The 16102-nt window shown below is 60.9% G+C and overlaps 1 protein-coding gene across 1 annotated transcript in view; it reads left to right on the forward strand.

Annotated features, from left to right (window-relative positions):
* The first annotated feature begins 1608 nt into the window (after window positions 1-1608).
* ARHGEF11 (Rho guanine nucleotide exchange factor 11) overlaps window positions 1609-16102 on the forward strand; it is a 74013-nt gene continuing 59519 nt past the window's right edge. Inside the window, exon 1 of the mRNA XM_059146768.1 lies at window positions 1609-1728. Coding sequence (XP_059002751.1) covers window positions 1697-1728 — 32 coding nt within the window. The 5' untranslated portion in view covers window positions 1609-1696. The remainder of the gene's footprint in view (window positions 1729-16102) is intronic.

Raw genomic sequence — 16102 nt, forward strand, 5'->3', positions numbered from 1 at the left:
CTCTGAAACTAGAATCGGCGCCGAGAGGCTCTTCCCCCGGGCTCAAAAGCAGCCCGTCGGGGGCAGCGCGGTGCCCGGGAGCGCAGCCGGCCGCGGCCACGGCCCTCTGCCCGCACGGCGGGTGCGCGGCGACCGCGCGGGGCCCTCGACGCCGGGGCTTCCGGAGCTCCGGCCCCCAGGACGGAGGCCGCGGATGAGGTCACGGAGATGAGGACGGACGCGGACAGCGGGTGAGCCGCGCGGGCGCGGGCGCGGGACAGAGGGCGCCGCGGGGAGGGGGCCGGGCGCCGCGGCCCCGGGGACCCGGGAAGGGGCGCAGCGTGCGGAGGAGGCCCGGGGCCGAGGAAGGGGCAGCGGCGGGGGCGGCGCGGGCTGCCTCGGCGAGCCGGGGCCGGGGCCGGGGCGGCCGGCGGGCCGGGCCGGGCCAGGCCGGGGATCCCGCCGCAGCCGGGGCCGGCTAGGCCGCACCGAGGGAGGGCGCGGCGCGGGGGGCGGCGGGCCGCGGGGGGAGGGGGAGGGGGAGGGGGAGGGGCGCGGGGGGAGGGGCCGGAGGGGGGAAGGGCCGGGGGAGGGCCGGGCCAGGGGGAGGGGCGTGTCGGGCGAGGGGGCGGGCCGGGAGGAAAGGCAGAGGGGGGCGGGCCCGGGGGGGGGAGGGGAGGGGGCGGATCCGAGGTGGGGGAGGGCCGGGCCGGGGCGGGCCGGGGGCGGGGCCTGCGGGCCGCGCCGGCGGAGCGGGGCCGGAGGGGGCGGCGCGGGCACGGGCGGCCGGCCGGGCCTGCGCCCCGAGGAGCGGCGCGCCGAGGGGGAAGGGCCCGGAAGGAGCCGCCGAGCCGCCTTCCGCGCGCGGGGCCGGAGCCGAGGCGGCGGCGGGCGAGCGGGCCGCGCGGGGCGGAGGGCAGCCGGGGCCGGGCGCCCGCGGGCCGGCGCGGAGCAGAGGCCGCGGGGCGGGCGGCGCGGGCACGCGAGCGGCGCCCGCGGTTGATGGCGGCCGGGGCGGCGGGCGGCGGGCGCGGGGCGCGGCGCGCGGAGAGGCCGGGGCCGCGGCGGGCGTGAGGCGGGGGGCGCCGCGCGGGTGCTCGGGCCGCGGCCGCCGGGAAGGGACCCCCGAGCCGCGGCGCCGAGGCTGTTTCTGTTGTTGTCGTGAAGGCGCCGCCTCCGCGCGGGCCCGGCCGGGTCCTGAGCCGTGCGGCCGCGGCGGCCCGGCGTCTGCGCTCGCTTCGCCGCCCTTGCCCCGGCGCGGCCCGTCGTGCGGAGCGCGGGGCGACCCCGCACGGCCCCCCGGCGGCGGCAGGCCGGCGGCCCGAGCATGGGCTCCGCCTGGGTCTTGCAGCGAGGACGGCCGCTTGGAGGGCGGATTCCTCTGTGACCCGTGGCGGCCCCGGCGCCGGCCTTGAACAGATTTGTGGTTGGGTTTTTGGTTTCGGAGAAGGTCACAGTTTTTCCTCTTTTTCTTTCGGTTTTTCCTGCGACGGGGGAGGGGCGGGGGGCCGAGGACGGACAGCATGCCGGCGGGTCCGACGACAGGGGAGCCTCGGTTCCCGGGGTCCTGAGGCCGCGGAGCGCGTCCGAGCGTCCGACTGCGCGGCCGCGAGGTCGGGGCGCCCCGCCCGCGCCTCCCCTGGAAACTGCAGCCGACCCGGCCGCGATCAGGACGTCAGAACTGCAGATCCTGGCCGCGCCGAGACCCTGAGAAACCATGAGTGTGAGGCTGCCCCAGAGCATAGACAGGTAGGCGCGCTGGAAGGGGCTTTCCCGCACTTTCTAACCGGACCCTGGGGGCGAGGGGGGTGCCTTTGGGGAAAAGGTTGCGAAGGAGGCGTTGGGGTGGGAGCGCGGGTCTCTGGGGACGGTACGGCCGTGTGTGTCTGTGTCCCCTCGGTGTGGCTGTGTCCGGATTCAGAGCTTTTTAAAAACGAGCGAGAAACCGTGACGCCGGGAGAGGACACGGTGGGGAAGTGCTTCCCTCGGTCTCTGACTTTTGCCCTGCTACGGGCTGAATTTGAGCCCCTAACTTGCCTGTGTAGGGGGCGGGAGGCCGCCGGGCCTGGTCACGTGAGTGCTCAGGGTGGACTGGGACTGGCTCTAGGTGTTGAGCTGCTGGGGGAAGGGCCGCGGCAGGGGCGTGGGCCTCGGCGGGCTGCTTGCTACCGAATGGGGGGGCTTGTTGGGGCGCGGAGGGGGGGGCGTGATTCCATTTCCAGGGGGAGGGTGTTCCAGGCCTGACTGATGGGACAGAAGCACCCTTTGCACCCACTGGATTTCTGCCAGTGACTGATAATAATGGCCCCCAAATGCCCAGGGCACATTTGAATTTCTTCCTCTCCAAGCTTAGGGTTTAACTTGAGACCTGCCGACCAGGGCATGCTCTAAGGTGTAATCTTCCAGGCCAGCCTTAATAAGCTTGACTCTGCAGGGTGGGCCTTCCCTCCGCCTAGAGCCTGAATGAGTTGTTTTGGACTCTGAGGCCTGATGGGCAAAGGTCCTTGGAGGTCCTTGGAGCCCGGACCCAGGGTCCAGCCCCCTTACCAGCCTGGGCAGCAGCGGTACCCCTGCTGTTTACAACTTTGTGAGGTGTCTGTTTTCCCAGCCCCATCCCTTTCTCCTTAAAAATCTTAGCTTCTGTACGTAGCCTGACTGGATGGGTAGAGGTTAGAGGACGGAGCAAGCCGATGGAAGCCCTGGCCTGGACACCGAGTTGCTGGAGACGCAGGAACAGCGGGGAGCCGAGGTCTCTTCGTGCCAGTTAACCTGCGATGATCCGTGCTAGTAGTAGTTTCTTTCTGGCCGTGGAATGGGGTGTAAACACAATCCCTCCCGGACACTAATATGTGGATCGCCTCCGAGTCCTGCTTGATCGGCTCCACAGCCCCCACCTGGGCCCGGAGTTGTCAGTGGGCTGAAGGCAGCCAGCCACAAAGGGCATAAAACTGGCGTCCCTTCCCCTTGTCCTTGGCCTCCCTGTCGCTCGCGTCTGGTAAAGGGAGGCGAGGTGCGTCCGGGCAGGGATGTGACGTGGTCACGGGGCCGCTTTCTCGTTTCAGGCTTTAGTGCATCTGCCTTTTGTGAGATGTGGTTGGTGAGTGATTTCTCTGAAATCAGGGATGTGAGCAGATGGAAACCAGGTTTGGGGGTACAGGAAGGAGGCCAGGAGGGCTCCTGGGGGAGCTCGTATCCCCACACCATCTGGTGAGGTAGGGCATGGGACGTTTCTCCCCACGTGCTTTCGTCGAACGGGTCTGAAGGTGGACCGCGTTACTCCCGCTATCCAGTGGGGGGTCCTTGAGGCTCTGGGAGGACACCTGGCTTGCCGTGTGCCATCTTGCTGGACTAGTGACAGAATCTGAGCCCAAATGCGGGTCTCCTAATCCCTGCAGGCTCTTCTGCTTGCCCCGTGCTGGCTCAGTGGATTTCTGTACTGGTCCTGCGGAATGGGCTTTCCGTATCTCCTTTGGACGGTAGCGTATGACCCTGTCTGGTGTTCCCTTTGCACGGGTCTTTTCAACGGTCTTGGGAACGGTGCCGTCATTTCTCTAGGAAAGCACCCATTTCTCCTCTGGGGTGCCACAGCTTTGCAGACAGAGTGTTCGTCACCTTTGCTTGGTCAGAGGCTCGGGTTGCCATCTAGATATCTTACCCACGGTGTGCCGCATAGAGCCTAGTGGAGGTGCCCGATGGGCGTCACAGTGGGTGCGCAGTCCCGGTGCGGAGCAGGGGAAGGATAGGGCTCCCGACGAAGACCGAGGAACTGTTGACACTCAACAGTAAGCCCCAGAAAGGCAGGGACTACATCCCCTTCGCTCCGCGGTGGGCCTGTGGTGAGCATTCCATCCGTAGGGGCAGAATGCTGGCGTGAGCGAGCCTGTCAGCAAGTGTACATTCCTCCCCCTCAGAGTGTTCCAGCACTCCTGGCTTGGTTGCCCACATGGAGCCAGGTCCGAGACGGCCCCTCGCTGGTGTGTATTTCCTAGGGAGGAGCCACGTGCCGGAAGATGTGTGGAGAAGATGTGTGGCCCTAAGGAGCCTCTGGAATATTTCTTCAGAAGCGTCTTTAACTCCCTGTTGGGGGCTGACACCTGGGTCCGTAGAGTGGAGAAGTGTCTGTGACGACTCTTGATCTTTCCGCACTGACACGCGGGCTCGTGCAGCTGCTCAGCCCCTGTCCTTCTGTCGGCGGACGGCTTGTGGCCTGTGGACGCATCTTCTCAAGATTTCTCAAAGCGTGTTTGATGCTGCAAGCAGAGATGAGGACGCCGAGTTACTTCTGTGGGGGCGATGATGAGCTTTGCTGAGCCGTCTCTAGGCCCCGTCTCCCATGGCAGGTGTTTCCCAGCTGGCGGGTTAGACATCTGCTTCTGTAAAACCGCTGTGCTCTGTGCCGAGTCCCATAGTCCTGTGGGCCAGCGCAGACAGGGAAGCGCTAGCTTCACACCAAGAGGGCCTGGTTTGAGCCCTGGCATTTCGCTCAACTCTGTGCGCGTGGACACGCCACGTACCTCCTCTCATTTCCTCCTGGGCGTTGCGAGCGTTCACGTGCATGAAAGGCCTTCCGGTTCACAAGCACTTTCACGCCCTGCGTCGTTTGGGGATTCTAACATTTATTGCATCTCGTGGGACTGTTGGGAGGAGCGAAGCAAACACGATCATATATGTCGTATCGCTTTCTAAGCTGTAAAACTGTACATTTCAGGCCACAGACTTCTGAGTTTGGTTTAACTTCACACACCACCTTCCAAATGAGCCCCAAACCCTTTGAGCAGCCAAGGGAGCGTCGCGTTGTTCTGAAGCATGTGGCCAGAGTGAGCAGGCTTGGTGTGTGGAGGCGCCGGGGACTGGAGGAGAGCGTTGGGTGATGGTCCCCGGTGCCTTCCCAAGAATTCTGCTGAATGGGAGAGGCTACAGCTACCTTGGCTCCCTTAGGCCGGAATAGAAAGGTCGTGTTTAACAGTCTCTGGCCATTCCCAGTTCAGAATGAATCCGACCCAGCAACCGTCCTTATCAGGGATCTAAGGTTGAAGGTACCTTTCCCCCTTCTCGGAGCGGCACAATGTTCGGTGAGGAGGAGGCATAGGAGGGAGGCTGGTCGCAGGTGCTGGGAGAGGGCCTTGGGCCTCAGGGAAGGTCTTAGAGAGGAGATGCTGGTTGCCCAGATTGAGCTTATCTCGAAAGGAAAGGGGTGGCTCCCAGAGCAAGGTGGCTTCCCACCTTGGCCTCAGGTTCTTATCAAGCCCTGGGCCCTAGAATCCGAGTTCAGCGGAGTTGAGGTGGTTGGTGTTGCATTCAGAGCTGCAGATACGAAGCCCTGCAGTGCTGAGTCCTCTCCAGAACCTACCCCCGTGCTGTCTGGGGTGAGACAAGTGGTGGCCACAGATTTGTGTGGATTTTGGTGGGTGATCACCGTGACGGGCAGGAGCAGGCTGAGTTGACTTCAGACACGCAGAAACATCTCTGAAAGAGCACCCTCTGATTAACAAATTTTTTAGCCTTTTTTTTTTTTTTTTAACTTTCAGATCGTGGCCAGAGTCCCTGTCATCCATGTGAGAGTGCGTTAGAAAATAGGAAAAGTTACATGACAGTATGATTTCATCAAAAATGAAAAAGATTTCATGAAGGGTGATAGCCAGCTCCCAAGTTAGCATAAAGACAGGGGAGTCCTGGAAGCCCCTCACCTGCACAGGACTGTCTTTGGAAGCTTTGAGGGGCGCTCTGCAGCCCGCCCTCTGAAGGTCTGCTATTCCGATGCAGGAAGGGCTTTGCTCGGTGTGCAGTCCCGGAGGACACGAGGGAGGAGGCGTCGTTTTCATCTGTGTTGGCCGAACCTGCTTTAGGTCTTCACAGCGGCACTTGCTACTTTTAAAACTCCACTTTATTGGTTTGTTATTTTAACAGCTTGATTCCAGGGTTTATCTGTGGCCTGCCAGCCCCGTGCCCCGGGAACCATGCACACTTCCTTTTCACCCAGTCGTGTGCGGAAGGACCCACACCCCAATGGCTCTGGCCTCCCGGGTCCCTCCTGTGCCCTGTGGGGGGAGTAGCACTAAAGAAGGTGCGGGTTCTGTCTCGGAAGAAAGAAGGAATCGTTCCCCTCTTCACAGTCACGCCGGATCCACCAGAAGAGGGGACCTTCCGAGCTCCAGGCGAGCGTGCTGGCCGCTTGAGAACACCAGAGCTGGGGCATTTCTCCAGGAATCTTGTCTGGCCTTCCTGGAATCGGTGAAAATGAAAGCTTGGAGAGACCAGGGAGTCGCTGGGCGCCGACACGAGGGAGGAGCATGGAAGGACCATGAGGGAGGCAGGAAGGCCTGCAGACCCACGGCCCTCGTGGGACCCGGGGGGCACTCTCCCGCCTGGAGAAGCACCTGGAGGCGTGACCCGAAAATCACATGCGTCCCAAGTCAGAAGGGGTCACCTTGCCACTTCTTCTTGGCTCCAAGAGGACTCCCTTGGAGCTAGTCGCAGCAGGTGGGGGTCTGTCCTGGGTCCCGTGTTCCATCGTGGGAGGAAGTACCACGCAGTACCCGCCTGAGCCTCCTTTAGGGTCTCAGATTTGCCTCTGCTATAGTTTAAGCTCATTTCATTGTCTTTTAATTCTGATCTCAGCACAGTCCCTAAAATCATAAGTGTTCCTCCGTCATCTTTACTGACTTCTTCGGGATTTCCCCTCTCGTTCTAAAGAACAGTAAACCAAGACTCGCACGAACCAGGGAGGAGCTTTGAAAAGTCAGAGCAAGTGTTTTCCAAGTTGTGATTTCTAGCACTTTCTCCAGCACTAAGTGCTACTACTCTAAAGTGCTCTGATGGGACCTCCAGTCACCAGTCATGGCCTGGCTCTGGTCAGGGGGATGTGATGGCTCCAACGACTACCCAGGGCACGCAGCCCCATGACCCACCCGACCTGCAGTCAGTTTGCGGCACCACAAGTATTTGTCCCAGAGCCGCGCCTCGCTGGGTTCTCGCTGTTGTGGCAAGTGACGTGCAAGCCCAGGGAGCTCACGTTCCTGGTGCGAAAGGTTATCGGGGAAGCAGCAGGAAACTGCGAAGGCATAGTTCGTAACTGCCGCATCTCGTCAGGTACCGGGAAGTACAGAGATGAGCAGAAGGTTGGTGCCGAGGGTAGCAGCTGGGACGGGTGGTTAGAGATCGGGAAGAGAAGAGCGGATCCGTCAGACAAGGGAGCAGCCTGGGCAGCCATCGCAGGCGGGGCCAAGCGAGCGGTGGGTTGGGGCGGCGGGGCTGTTGGTCTTCGTGCATCAGAGAGAGGGCAGGTCGTGGAGGTGGGCAGGATGGGGGATGAAGGTGTTGGGCGCCGGGGAGGGTCGCGTGTTACAAGGTCAGAAAAACTGCAGAGACAGTACTGACATTGAATCGGTCGCGGGAGAGGGCCTGGGCCTAGGAGGGCCCTGGGAGGTGTTGCAGCGGTCGTGGTGAGAGAGAACGTTGAGCAGGGAAGAGGGGCAGGATCTAAAAGACGTTTTGGAAAGAAAAACAACAGGGCCTGTTAAGGCTGAATCAAATTAGATTCCTATGGTTTTGAGGCTGGCTGGCTGGGAGAAGGGTCAGGCTGCCACGAGAGAGGACTGCGCAGAAGTCCTCCTGCCTCCCGTGGACGCCCGGCAGTGGGCTGCCAAGGCACAGCCGGTGAGACGACCCAACCCCCGCCAGTGCCGCCCTCCGGTGGGGCCTCCCCCAGGCAGTCGTTCAGCAGGGAACCCCCCTGAGGGGAGCAGCGAGGGAAGCCGGGGCCAGAGATGGCTTAGGAGACGTCCTGATCTGCGGAAGCGGGCAGGGTCTGACGGAGCGCCCTGAACTGATCACACGCAGCCCCAGGGTGCTGGGGCCAGCGTTCCAGAGTCCAGGACCTTGAGCGAGAGGGTCTCTGTGGGAGTCTCCCACCCCCCACCGGCCATTAACTAGTTGAGTGGCTTCTGTGGCGCGAGCCAGGGCGTTGGGAAGGCGGTTGCTTGGGCAAAGACCCCCCTGGCCTGAGCTCTGCTCAGCTGCCACGGACGACCTGGGGCCAGGGGCTCCGGCCTGTGCTCGCCCTACACGAGGGACCAGCAGACATGGCTCTGGGGACCCTGCACGAACGCAGGGTGTGGGATCTCACCCTGACGGCGTTCCTCGCTGGCCCCCGCGTGGCCAGCGGCTCTTCCCTTCCGTTCCGCCCCCTCTGACTGCCGCAGGTCTTGTTCCCGGGCCCCCCACCGGCTTCCCGGGCCCCCGCGCCTCCCTGCGCCCCTGTCCACGGGCGTTGTCCCCCCGCCCCCCGCTGCAGGGGGACCTGGCAGGCTCACACCGCGCACCGGGACGTTTTTGTCATTCAGCGTTCCTTTCGCACACTCAGAGCGCTTGGACTCTGGTCTGTCTTACTTGCGTGTGTGTAGAATACCTCATGGAGAGGTTCGCGCAGAATTCGCTGCCCGCTGTCCACCGCGGTGAGCCGGCTGGCGATCTTTGGTTCTCTCCGTGCCTGTGTTGGCCATCGTGTCTTCTGCTGCCCGGGGTTGCAGTGTCTGCTGGTCCTTCTGGACGGCTTCCCGATGCCCCGTCGGTTTGCGGAGCGCATGCCTGCCCGCTGCGAGCCACCTTCACCTGCCACTGCTTCGGGACCTTCCGCGTCCCCCGCCTGCCCAGCCAGGGTTTTCGGGAAAGCAGCTCTGAGCACGGCTGCCGGGAACCGAGACTTGTTCTTGGTGGTGCGAGGTCTGGGGCACTTGGTACTTCTTGTAGGGACAGAGCACCCTTGTTGGGGTTGCTGGCCTCGCGAAGCTTGGGGGATTTCCCCCTCGGCGGCCCGGTTTCCGGGCTGCCTTTCCCCACAGGGGTCTGACGGCACCGGGGCCCACCCTGCCATTGTCCCGCCTGCCCCGGGCTGGCCCCATTCATTTCCCAGAGCAGCCTGCCCCGCAGAGAAAGGCCACTGTTGTTCTAGGGGAGGTGGTGGAGAGAGTGGAGTAAGTAGCTTCGTGAATGGGACTCTTTCTCCTCCGGCCCCAGGGTTGGGGACAGGAACCACTCGGCTTCCAGGGTCGGCAGCAGGCCGAGGTTTGGGAGGGTCCGCACCATCCCTCAGGTGAGAGCATTGGTCAGCTTCTCCGATCTTCAGGCCCTGGGGTTCAGCGTGAGTGAGCTGCACGCTGTGCCGTCCAGGTGCCCGTGGCCGGGGGCCAGCAGACAGGACGCAGGGGGGTGTGTGACAGCACACTCTTCTGTGAGTCCGCCTGGAGCATATGGGAGGGACTCCGAGGAGGGTTTCCTGGAGGAAGGGACTTTAATGGAGACCTAAAACTGAGAGCCAGGCTCGAGAGGGCTTGAGAGGGCTCGAGGGTTCAGGCAGAGGGGCCATACGTGCTGCGGTGGGCTGGAGGGTCGCCGAGCTCTGTCATGGGACCGCAGAACGACAGATCCGTGAATCTGGACAACGGGAAGGAGCCGGGTCTTGGGGACCGTGGAAGCCTGGGTCAGGGCATTTGGACTCTCTCCCGAGGGCCACGGAGCACCGTCGCCAGACTTACATGGGGAGCGACGGGGGCAGATGTGCTGCTGGGAAACCGCGTCCCTGCAGCTTCAGCGGAGAAGGGCAGTGGGGCAGGGAGCCGTCCCCGCAGGTGGGGAAGGACCCGGGGGAGACTGAGCAGGTGGCTGTGTGGGGGAGGGCAGCGCACCTGTTCTCGGCGTGGGTGTGGGCTGGGAGTCCCCTCGCACGGCAGAGTTCTGGAGGGACGGAGCCTCGGGGTGAGCCACAGCCCTCCGGACAGAGCCAAGGGCAGCTGCTGAGTGCGAGCCGGCCCCTGGGCCTGGCAGGCCGGAGTGGAGAAGCACACGTGCGCTGCTCAGGCGTGTGCCATGCTCACACATGCAGGGGAGGCAGACAGCGGGGTCCCCCAGAAGAGGCTGGGGCGGGGAGCGGCAGAGAAACGGAAGGCCGGCAGTGTCAGACGCTCCCACCAGGGGAGGAGGGGGCACAGACAAGGGCTCAGGTCATGATCCCGGGGTCCTGGGATCGAGCCCCGCATCGGGCTCTCTGCTCAGCGGGGAGCCTGCTTCCCCCTCTCCCAACCCCCCCCACTTGTGTTCCCTCTCTCGCTGTGTTTGTCTGTCAAATAAATAAATAATATCTTTTAAAAGAAAAAGAAATGGTGAGAGGCTCATCCAGTCGTTTCTGAAGTTTGCTCAGGAGGAAGCGGAGGGAAGACATAGCTCCTCGTCCCTGTCGGTAGGACCTCGAGTTCACTTTTCCAAGGCAGGCCTGGCCGCCTGAGGTGCACTCAGGCTGGGAGGCACGCCGCAGTGTGGGCCAGAGACGCGTTCCCTTCCGCAGGGCAGGGCTGCACCCCGCCATGTCTGACTCCGTAACTCTGGGTTGGGTCTGGGCCCGAGCGTTTGCATCTCTGACGGCCTCCGGGGTGACATCTGCGCAGGTGTCTGCAGGGCTCAGCGGACCGCGGTTGGTGTGGGCTGAGGCCCGGCAGCCGCTGTGAGCCTCCTCACCCTGCTCCAAGCCTCTGGATCATCTTGGCAGAAACCCAGAGGAGATCCTGGTTCTCCGGCAGGATGTGCGCCGGGCCTGGTGGCTCTTCTGCTTCGGCTCTGGTCCCTCTCTGGCTCTGAACCCGGAGCCCGAGAGGGTGAGAAAGACGCCTGCTCGGGGTTTGGGGGCAGAGACCCCTCCCCTGTCAGATCCCTCTGCACAGCCCTTGGTCCGGGAGGCGGGGATTTTTTTACATATTCAACATACTCATCCGACGCGTATGAACAGGAGGCCGTGTTCTCAGCGCTGGGGACGCACCAGGACTAGAGGCCGTTGGGGACGACAGACAACAAGGAAGCTTGTTTATGATGCAGACGTACGTGACTTTGGTAAAAGCTGGGTTCAGAACTGTGCACAAGGGAAGGTCAGAGTCGAGAGGGTCCACGTTCCAAGCAGGGAGTATGCGGGTGACAGAGGGCTGGAAAGTTCAGGACCCAGGAGAGAGGGCCCCAGTGGTGTTCCTGGGGTGTGGGCGGTGACGTGCTGTCGGTGGTGCGTTTTCTCTCTTGTGTTGCGGCGGCCGTCAGGCAGGGCTTGGTGCTTGTCACAGGCGGGGAGGCCCAGAGGGGCTCAGGCCACTCCGCAGAGTCTGGACGCGGAGATTAGAGCCCAGCACAGCGTCCCTCACCCAGCAGGCCTCTTCCCAGCAGGTGTGCTGGGCCACTGGGGACTGTCCCCAAGGCAGAGGACTCCTCCCTCCTCCTGCCTCCTGCCTGGTCCAGGCCGGGCGGGTTGGGTGACGGGAAGAGCCCTCTGCCTTCGTAGGCCACCGGGCGTGCGACCACGCATGGGACACTTCCCAGCAGCTCCGGAGCTTCTCTGTCTATGGCGCCAGGGCTGTGTCGCGGGGGTCGCTTGTGGAGTTCTCAAGTGAACGTTTGCGATTTTTTCTAAAGATTTTACTTTTACATTATCTCTGCACCCAGCGTGGGACTCGGACGGACACGCCCGAGCTCGAGAGGCCCCCGCTGCACCAGCGGGGCCAGGCGCCCCGACGGCGTCTTCGCTTGCGGCTTCATAGGGAGAAATCCCGCGCGTAGAATTGGCCACGTTAGAGTGTGCCGTGCAGTGTTGCTCAGCAGTTCACTTGCTAATTGTGGAACATTCTCAGCCCGAAGAGAAACAACCCTGTGCGTACAGTTTTAAGCCAAATCGCTCAACCTCGCCAGGCCTCCCTTTCACCGTAAAGTGATGTCTGCGATGTTTGTCTGCGATGTGTGTCCCCACGTGGTCTGGAGCCGTCGTCGTGCTGACCTGGGGCTCTGAGCTCTGTTTTCGCCCCTGGGTCCTGCCGCTGCCAGGCCAGTTACACCAGAGACTGACCTGCTTGGGAGCCCCGTGAGCTCAGTTAGTTTGAAAAAGTGTGCTCCAGCACGAGATAGAGTGTGCGCGTGCGTGAGTGTGCATGCGTGCACGTGTGCCCGTTCCAGACCGGCCGGAGGAATGGTGGTTGAAGGGTGGGAAGCACAAGGAGCAGGAGGGCTGGAAGGAGGCTGGAGGGTAGAGGAGAGGGAGGCGGTAACCGTGAAGTTCTTCCGTCGATGAGAAGAGTCCTGGCAGGTGCAGGGCAGACGGTCTGTGTGCGTCCGACCTGCTGGCGATCCGCGCGGCCTGCAGACCTGTGCTGGGTGGTTGGCCCTGCTGCATGGCGTTTCCTGCCTTGCTAAGCAAGCCAACAGGCTGTCAGGTGCTGCGGCAGGAGCCGGCTTCAGGCAGAGACTGAGAACCCCCGTAACGTGGCAACCCTTGGCCCCGAGCACCAATGCGGCGCTTCCCCTCGGCACAGCCGTCTGCACCTGTCCTGGAGTTTAACTTCACCGTGGGCTTGCGGAGAGTGCGCGGTGGAACAGGAGGCTGATCTGGTTTCCCTTCCCCCTCTCCCTCCTTGGGCCTGGTGGCCTCGGGGCACACTGCCTTGACAGCTCTTCTCTGTATTGGAATTGTCCCCCTTCTGAGACAACACTGCTCCTCTGTCTTCCCGCGGATGGGGGACCGTCCCTTCCTGGAGGACCTGCTCGTCTGGCTGCCCCATCTGTCCCCGTCGTTGTGTGGAGAGCCTTTTCTACAAAAGCTACAGGATTGGAGAATCAATTGGCTAGGGCGGAAAGATGGCCGGCTCCGGGGCCAGGGGCCCACGGTTTCAGGGAAGCGTTCAGGAGACGGGGTGAGGGGGAAGGACAAGACAGCCACCGGCAGCCCAGATGCCACAGGAACCCGAGGTTCTGTTCCTGCCGGCGGACTTCCAGCCCGTCTCACTTTGGCTGGCATCCCTCCGTCCGCGTCCGCTCCTAGCCTTTGCGTGTCTTCCAGGTGCCTTGGGGGGAGGCTCCCTGACCTTGCATCTCCTTAATGACTAATGACATTGAGCAGCTTTTCGTGTGCCTGTCACCCCCTTGCATACCTTCTTGAGAGAAATGTCTGTGTCGAACCGACCTTGCATTCCTGGCACGGACCCCACCCGCTCAGGACGCCTCGTCCTTTTTCCTCGCTGGTGGCTCGGATTCGCTCGCACTCGGAAGAATTTCTGTGCGCGGAGTCTTGTTTAATGGTGGTGCCAACGCTCTGAGGTCAGGGTCCTCATGGAGAGGTCAAACAAGCTAGGCGGCATGCCTGGGACTGCGCAGCGGCAGAGCCTACCGGGAATGCAGACTTTCGAACGTGCTTCCCCTTGGCCCTCTTCTTGGTGCAGACGACCAGCAGCTGATCTCCTTTACTGGGGCCTGTCCTTGTCTGAAACTTCTCTGTTACCCCCGTAGATTGAGCATTCCCAGAGGGTGTGGCCTCAGGAATGCTCTTGTCACGTGCCCCCCCCCCCCGTGCCAGTTAGGACTCGACACTGGGTCTGTTTTGGATGATGATGAAGTTTGTATCCTTGAGGGTCATCGATTACATCGATTCGATTGTGAACGTGTCCTTGTCCCTTTGTGGAGTCAGGAGCGTCACGAACAAGGGCGTAGGTGTGATGCCGCTTCCTTGAGGGCTCAGCATTTCCCATGCCCTAAAAAATAACTTATAAAGCCTTACTAAAGGGGCACCTGGGTGGCTCAGTGGGTTAAAGCCTCTGCCTTTGGCTCAGGTCGTGATCCCAGGATCCTGGGATCGAGCCCCGAGTTGGGCTCCCTGCTCAGCAGGGAGCCTGCTTCCCCCTCCATGCCTGCCTCTCTGTGTCAAATAAATAAATAAAATCTTTAAAAAAAAAAAAAAAAAAAAAAAAGCCTTACTAAAGGCCGTGGGAGAGGAGGGGTGCACGGAGCGCCCTCCTGAAAGCTCCCCTGACATGTCCCTAGTGTCCCCGGCTGGTCGAGTGCCCACCTGGCAGCGTCCTCTGCCTGGATCATGTGCCCTGTCAACTTGTAGTCTTCCCGCAGAGTGACTGGTTCATCAGACTGTAGTCGCTGAGAATTTACGGACAGAATCTCAGCATTAAATCTTTGGCTTTTTCTCTCTTTTCTGATGTGAGCATCAGCAGACAGAAATGCAGGCCATGTTGAGGTGCACAAGCAGGGAGACCCAGAACGGCTGTGGGGCGCTCAGGCGGGGGAGCCGATGGCACCTGTACAGTCACCTGTGGGCGTGTGACATGGCAGATGCGCACGGAGGCTTCTGCACGCTCACTGCCGACGTGCAGCTCAGCACCTTCCCGGTGCCGGCCGCCCTGCTCAGTGACCGCCTTAGCTCCCCCCTCGTGTGAGATGTGAGGTGGGGTGACGGCTCGGTTCGTGGTACTCGGGGCCTGACGTCCCCAAGAACGTGTTTTCTGCAAAACCAGACTGTGTATTAAATTACAAAGGCAAATGTAATTGCTTTTGGGATTGTCTGTTTTCGCTGAGTATTTGTGCCACCCGTCCAGTGGGGATGTTTGGGACTGGCCAGTGCGCTAACTGATGAAATAGAACCATTTGTATGTACGAACAGATAGAACGCATAGGAGTGTGTATATGTGGCGATTTTCCCTGTTTTAAATACAAAGCCATTGCCTCATTTTATGATCTAGCAGCACTGCGACCTGGGTCAGGAACAGAATGTCTTGGGGCAGAGGCTTGAATTACCGGGAAGAAGCGTCTGCTTCCATCTCTACAACAGAGAAGGGCAGCGTTTGGCTTCTGCTGTGGGCCCGGAGGACCTGTTTCCCATAAAGCTGCATTTTTACCATTTCGATAGCTTTATTGGGGTATATTTGATGTGCAGTCAAAGTGCACACAGAGTACGTGCCCCGATGCAGTTTGACAGATGCGCGTCTGATGCTGTCGCCCCACCAAGGCCACAAGCGTTCTCGTCAGCTCCAGATGCTCCTGTAGTCTCTCTCTCATCCCCCACCCGGAACTTTCTGGCACAGATTGGCTTTCTTTCACGGTAGATTGGCTCATGTTTTGTGTAATTCTGTGTCACACGCGGTGACCCTTTCCCGGTCTGCCCTCTTTGACTCGGCACCGTTTGAGGCCACCCCGCCTTGTACAGACGAGCGTGTGCGGGTTTCCCCGCACGGAGGTCCTTTGTTTCTCTCAGTGCTGTTTCGTGCTTTCTGATGTGCTGGTCTTTCTCCATCTTTTGTCACATTTGGCCCTATTTTATTTATTTGTTTACTGATTTTAGAGAGAAAGTGTGCGTGAGCAGGGGAGGGGCAGAGAGAGCGAGAACCCCAAGCACACCTCCCACCGCGTGTGGAGCCCAAGCGGGGGCTCAGTTCCAGGGCCTGAGATGACCTGAGCAGAAACCAAGAGTCACTAACCCAATGGCACCACCCAGGCCTCCCGCCGCCACCCCCCACTCCCATCCGGGGTTCATATTTTATTTATTTATTTATTTATTTTTAAAGATTTTATTTATGTATTTGACAGAGATCACAAGTAGGCAGAGACAGAAGGAAGCAGGCTCCCTGCCGAGCAAAGAACCCGATATGGGGCTCTATCCCAGAACTCTGGGATCATGACCTGAGCCAAAGGCAGCGGCTTTAACCCACTGAGCCCCCCAGGCCCCCCCGTGGTTCATATTTTAAAGGGCGATTTTTACGAACCTCTTTTTCATTATTTCAGTATGTGTAGACACGACTGATTGTTGTATGTTGAGCTTGGATCTTGTAGCCTTGCGGGACTCACTTTTTAGGTCTTACACATGTTTTGTTATCCCCAGGATTCTAGAATCCATGCGTCTGGTTCTAAATCAGTTTACCTTGTCGTTTCCAATCTGGGTGTTTTTGAGTTTTGGAGAAAGTCGGAACTTTTCTACTTCCTGCTAGACCTGTGGAGTAGATGTTGGGTTCTCCCTCCCCAGGAAATCTGTAAAAACAAGTAAGTAAGAAGATCATTAAGTCCTTCTCTCCAGCAGGATCAGACGTGTGTATGTGTCAGACTCCCTGGTGACGGAGGACGCAGACTTGGGAGCCGGCGAGCAGAGACTGGACCACCGTGCTGTGACCCAAGCGTGTCGGGCACTTGGAGGCAGGACTGTTCAGAGCCGGGGACAGGGAGATGGTGCCGCCGGCCTGCTGCCCCGGGTGGCATGGCTGACACAGGACTGAACACTCACAGATGGTCGACGGGGAAATAGAGAAACCTCCCAGTCCGCACTGGTGGT

Source organism: Mustela lutreola, chromosome 14 (genome assembly GCF_030435805.1).
Source record: "Mustela lutreola isolate mMusLut2 chromosome 14, mMusLut2.pri, whole genome shotgun sequence".
Taxonomy (NCBI): Eukaryota; Metazoa; Chordata; class Mammalia; order Carnivora; family Mustelidae; genus Mustela; species Mustela lutreola.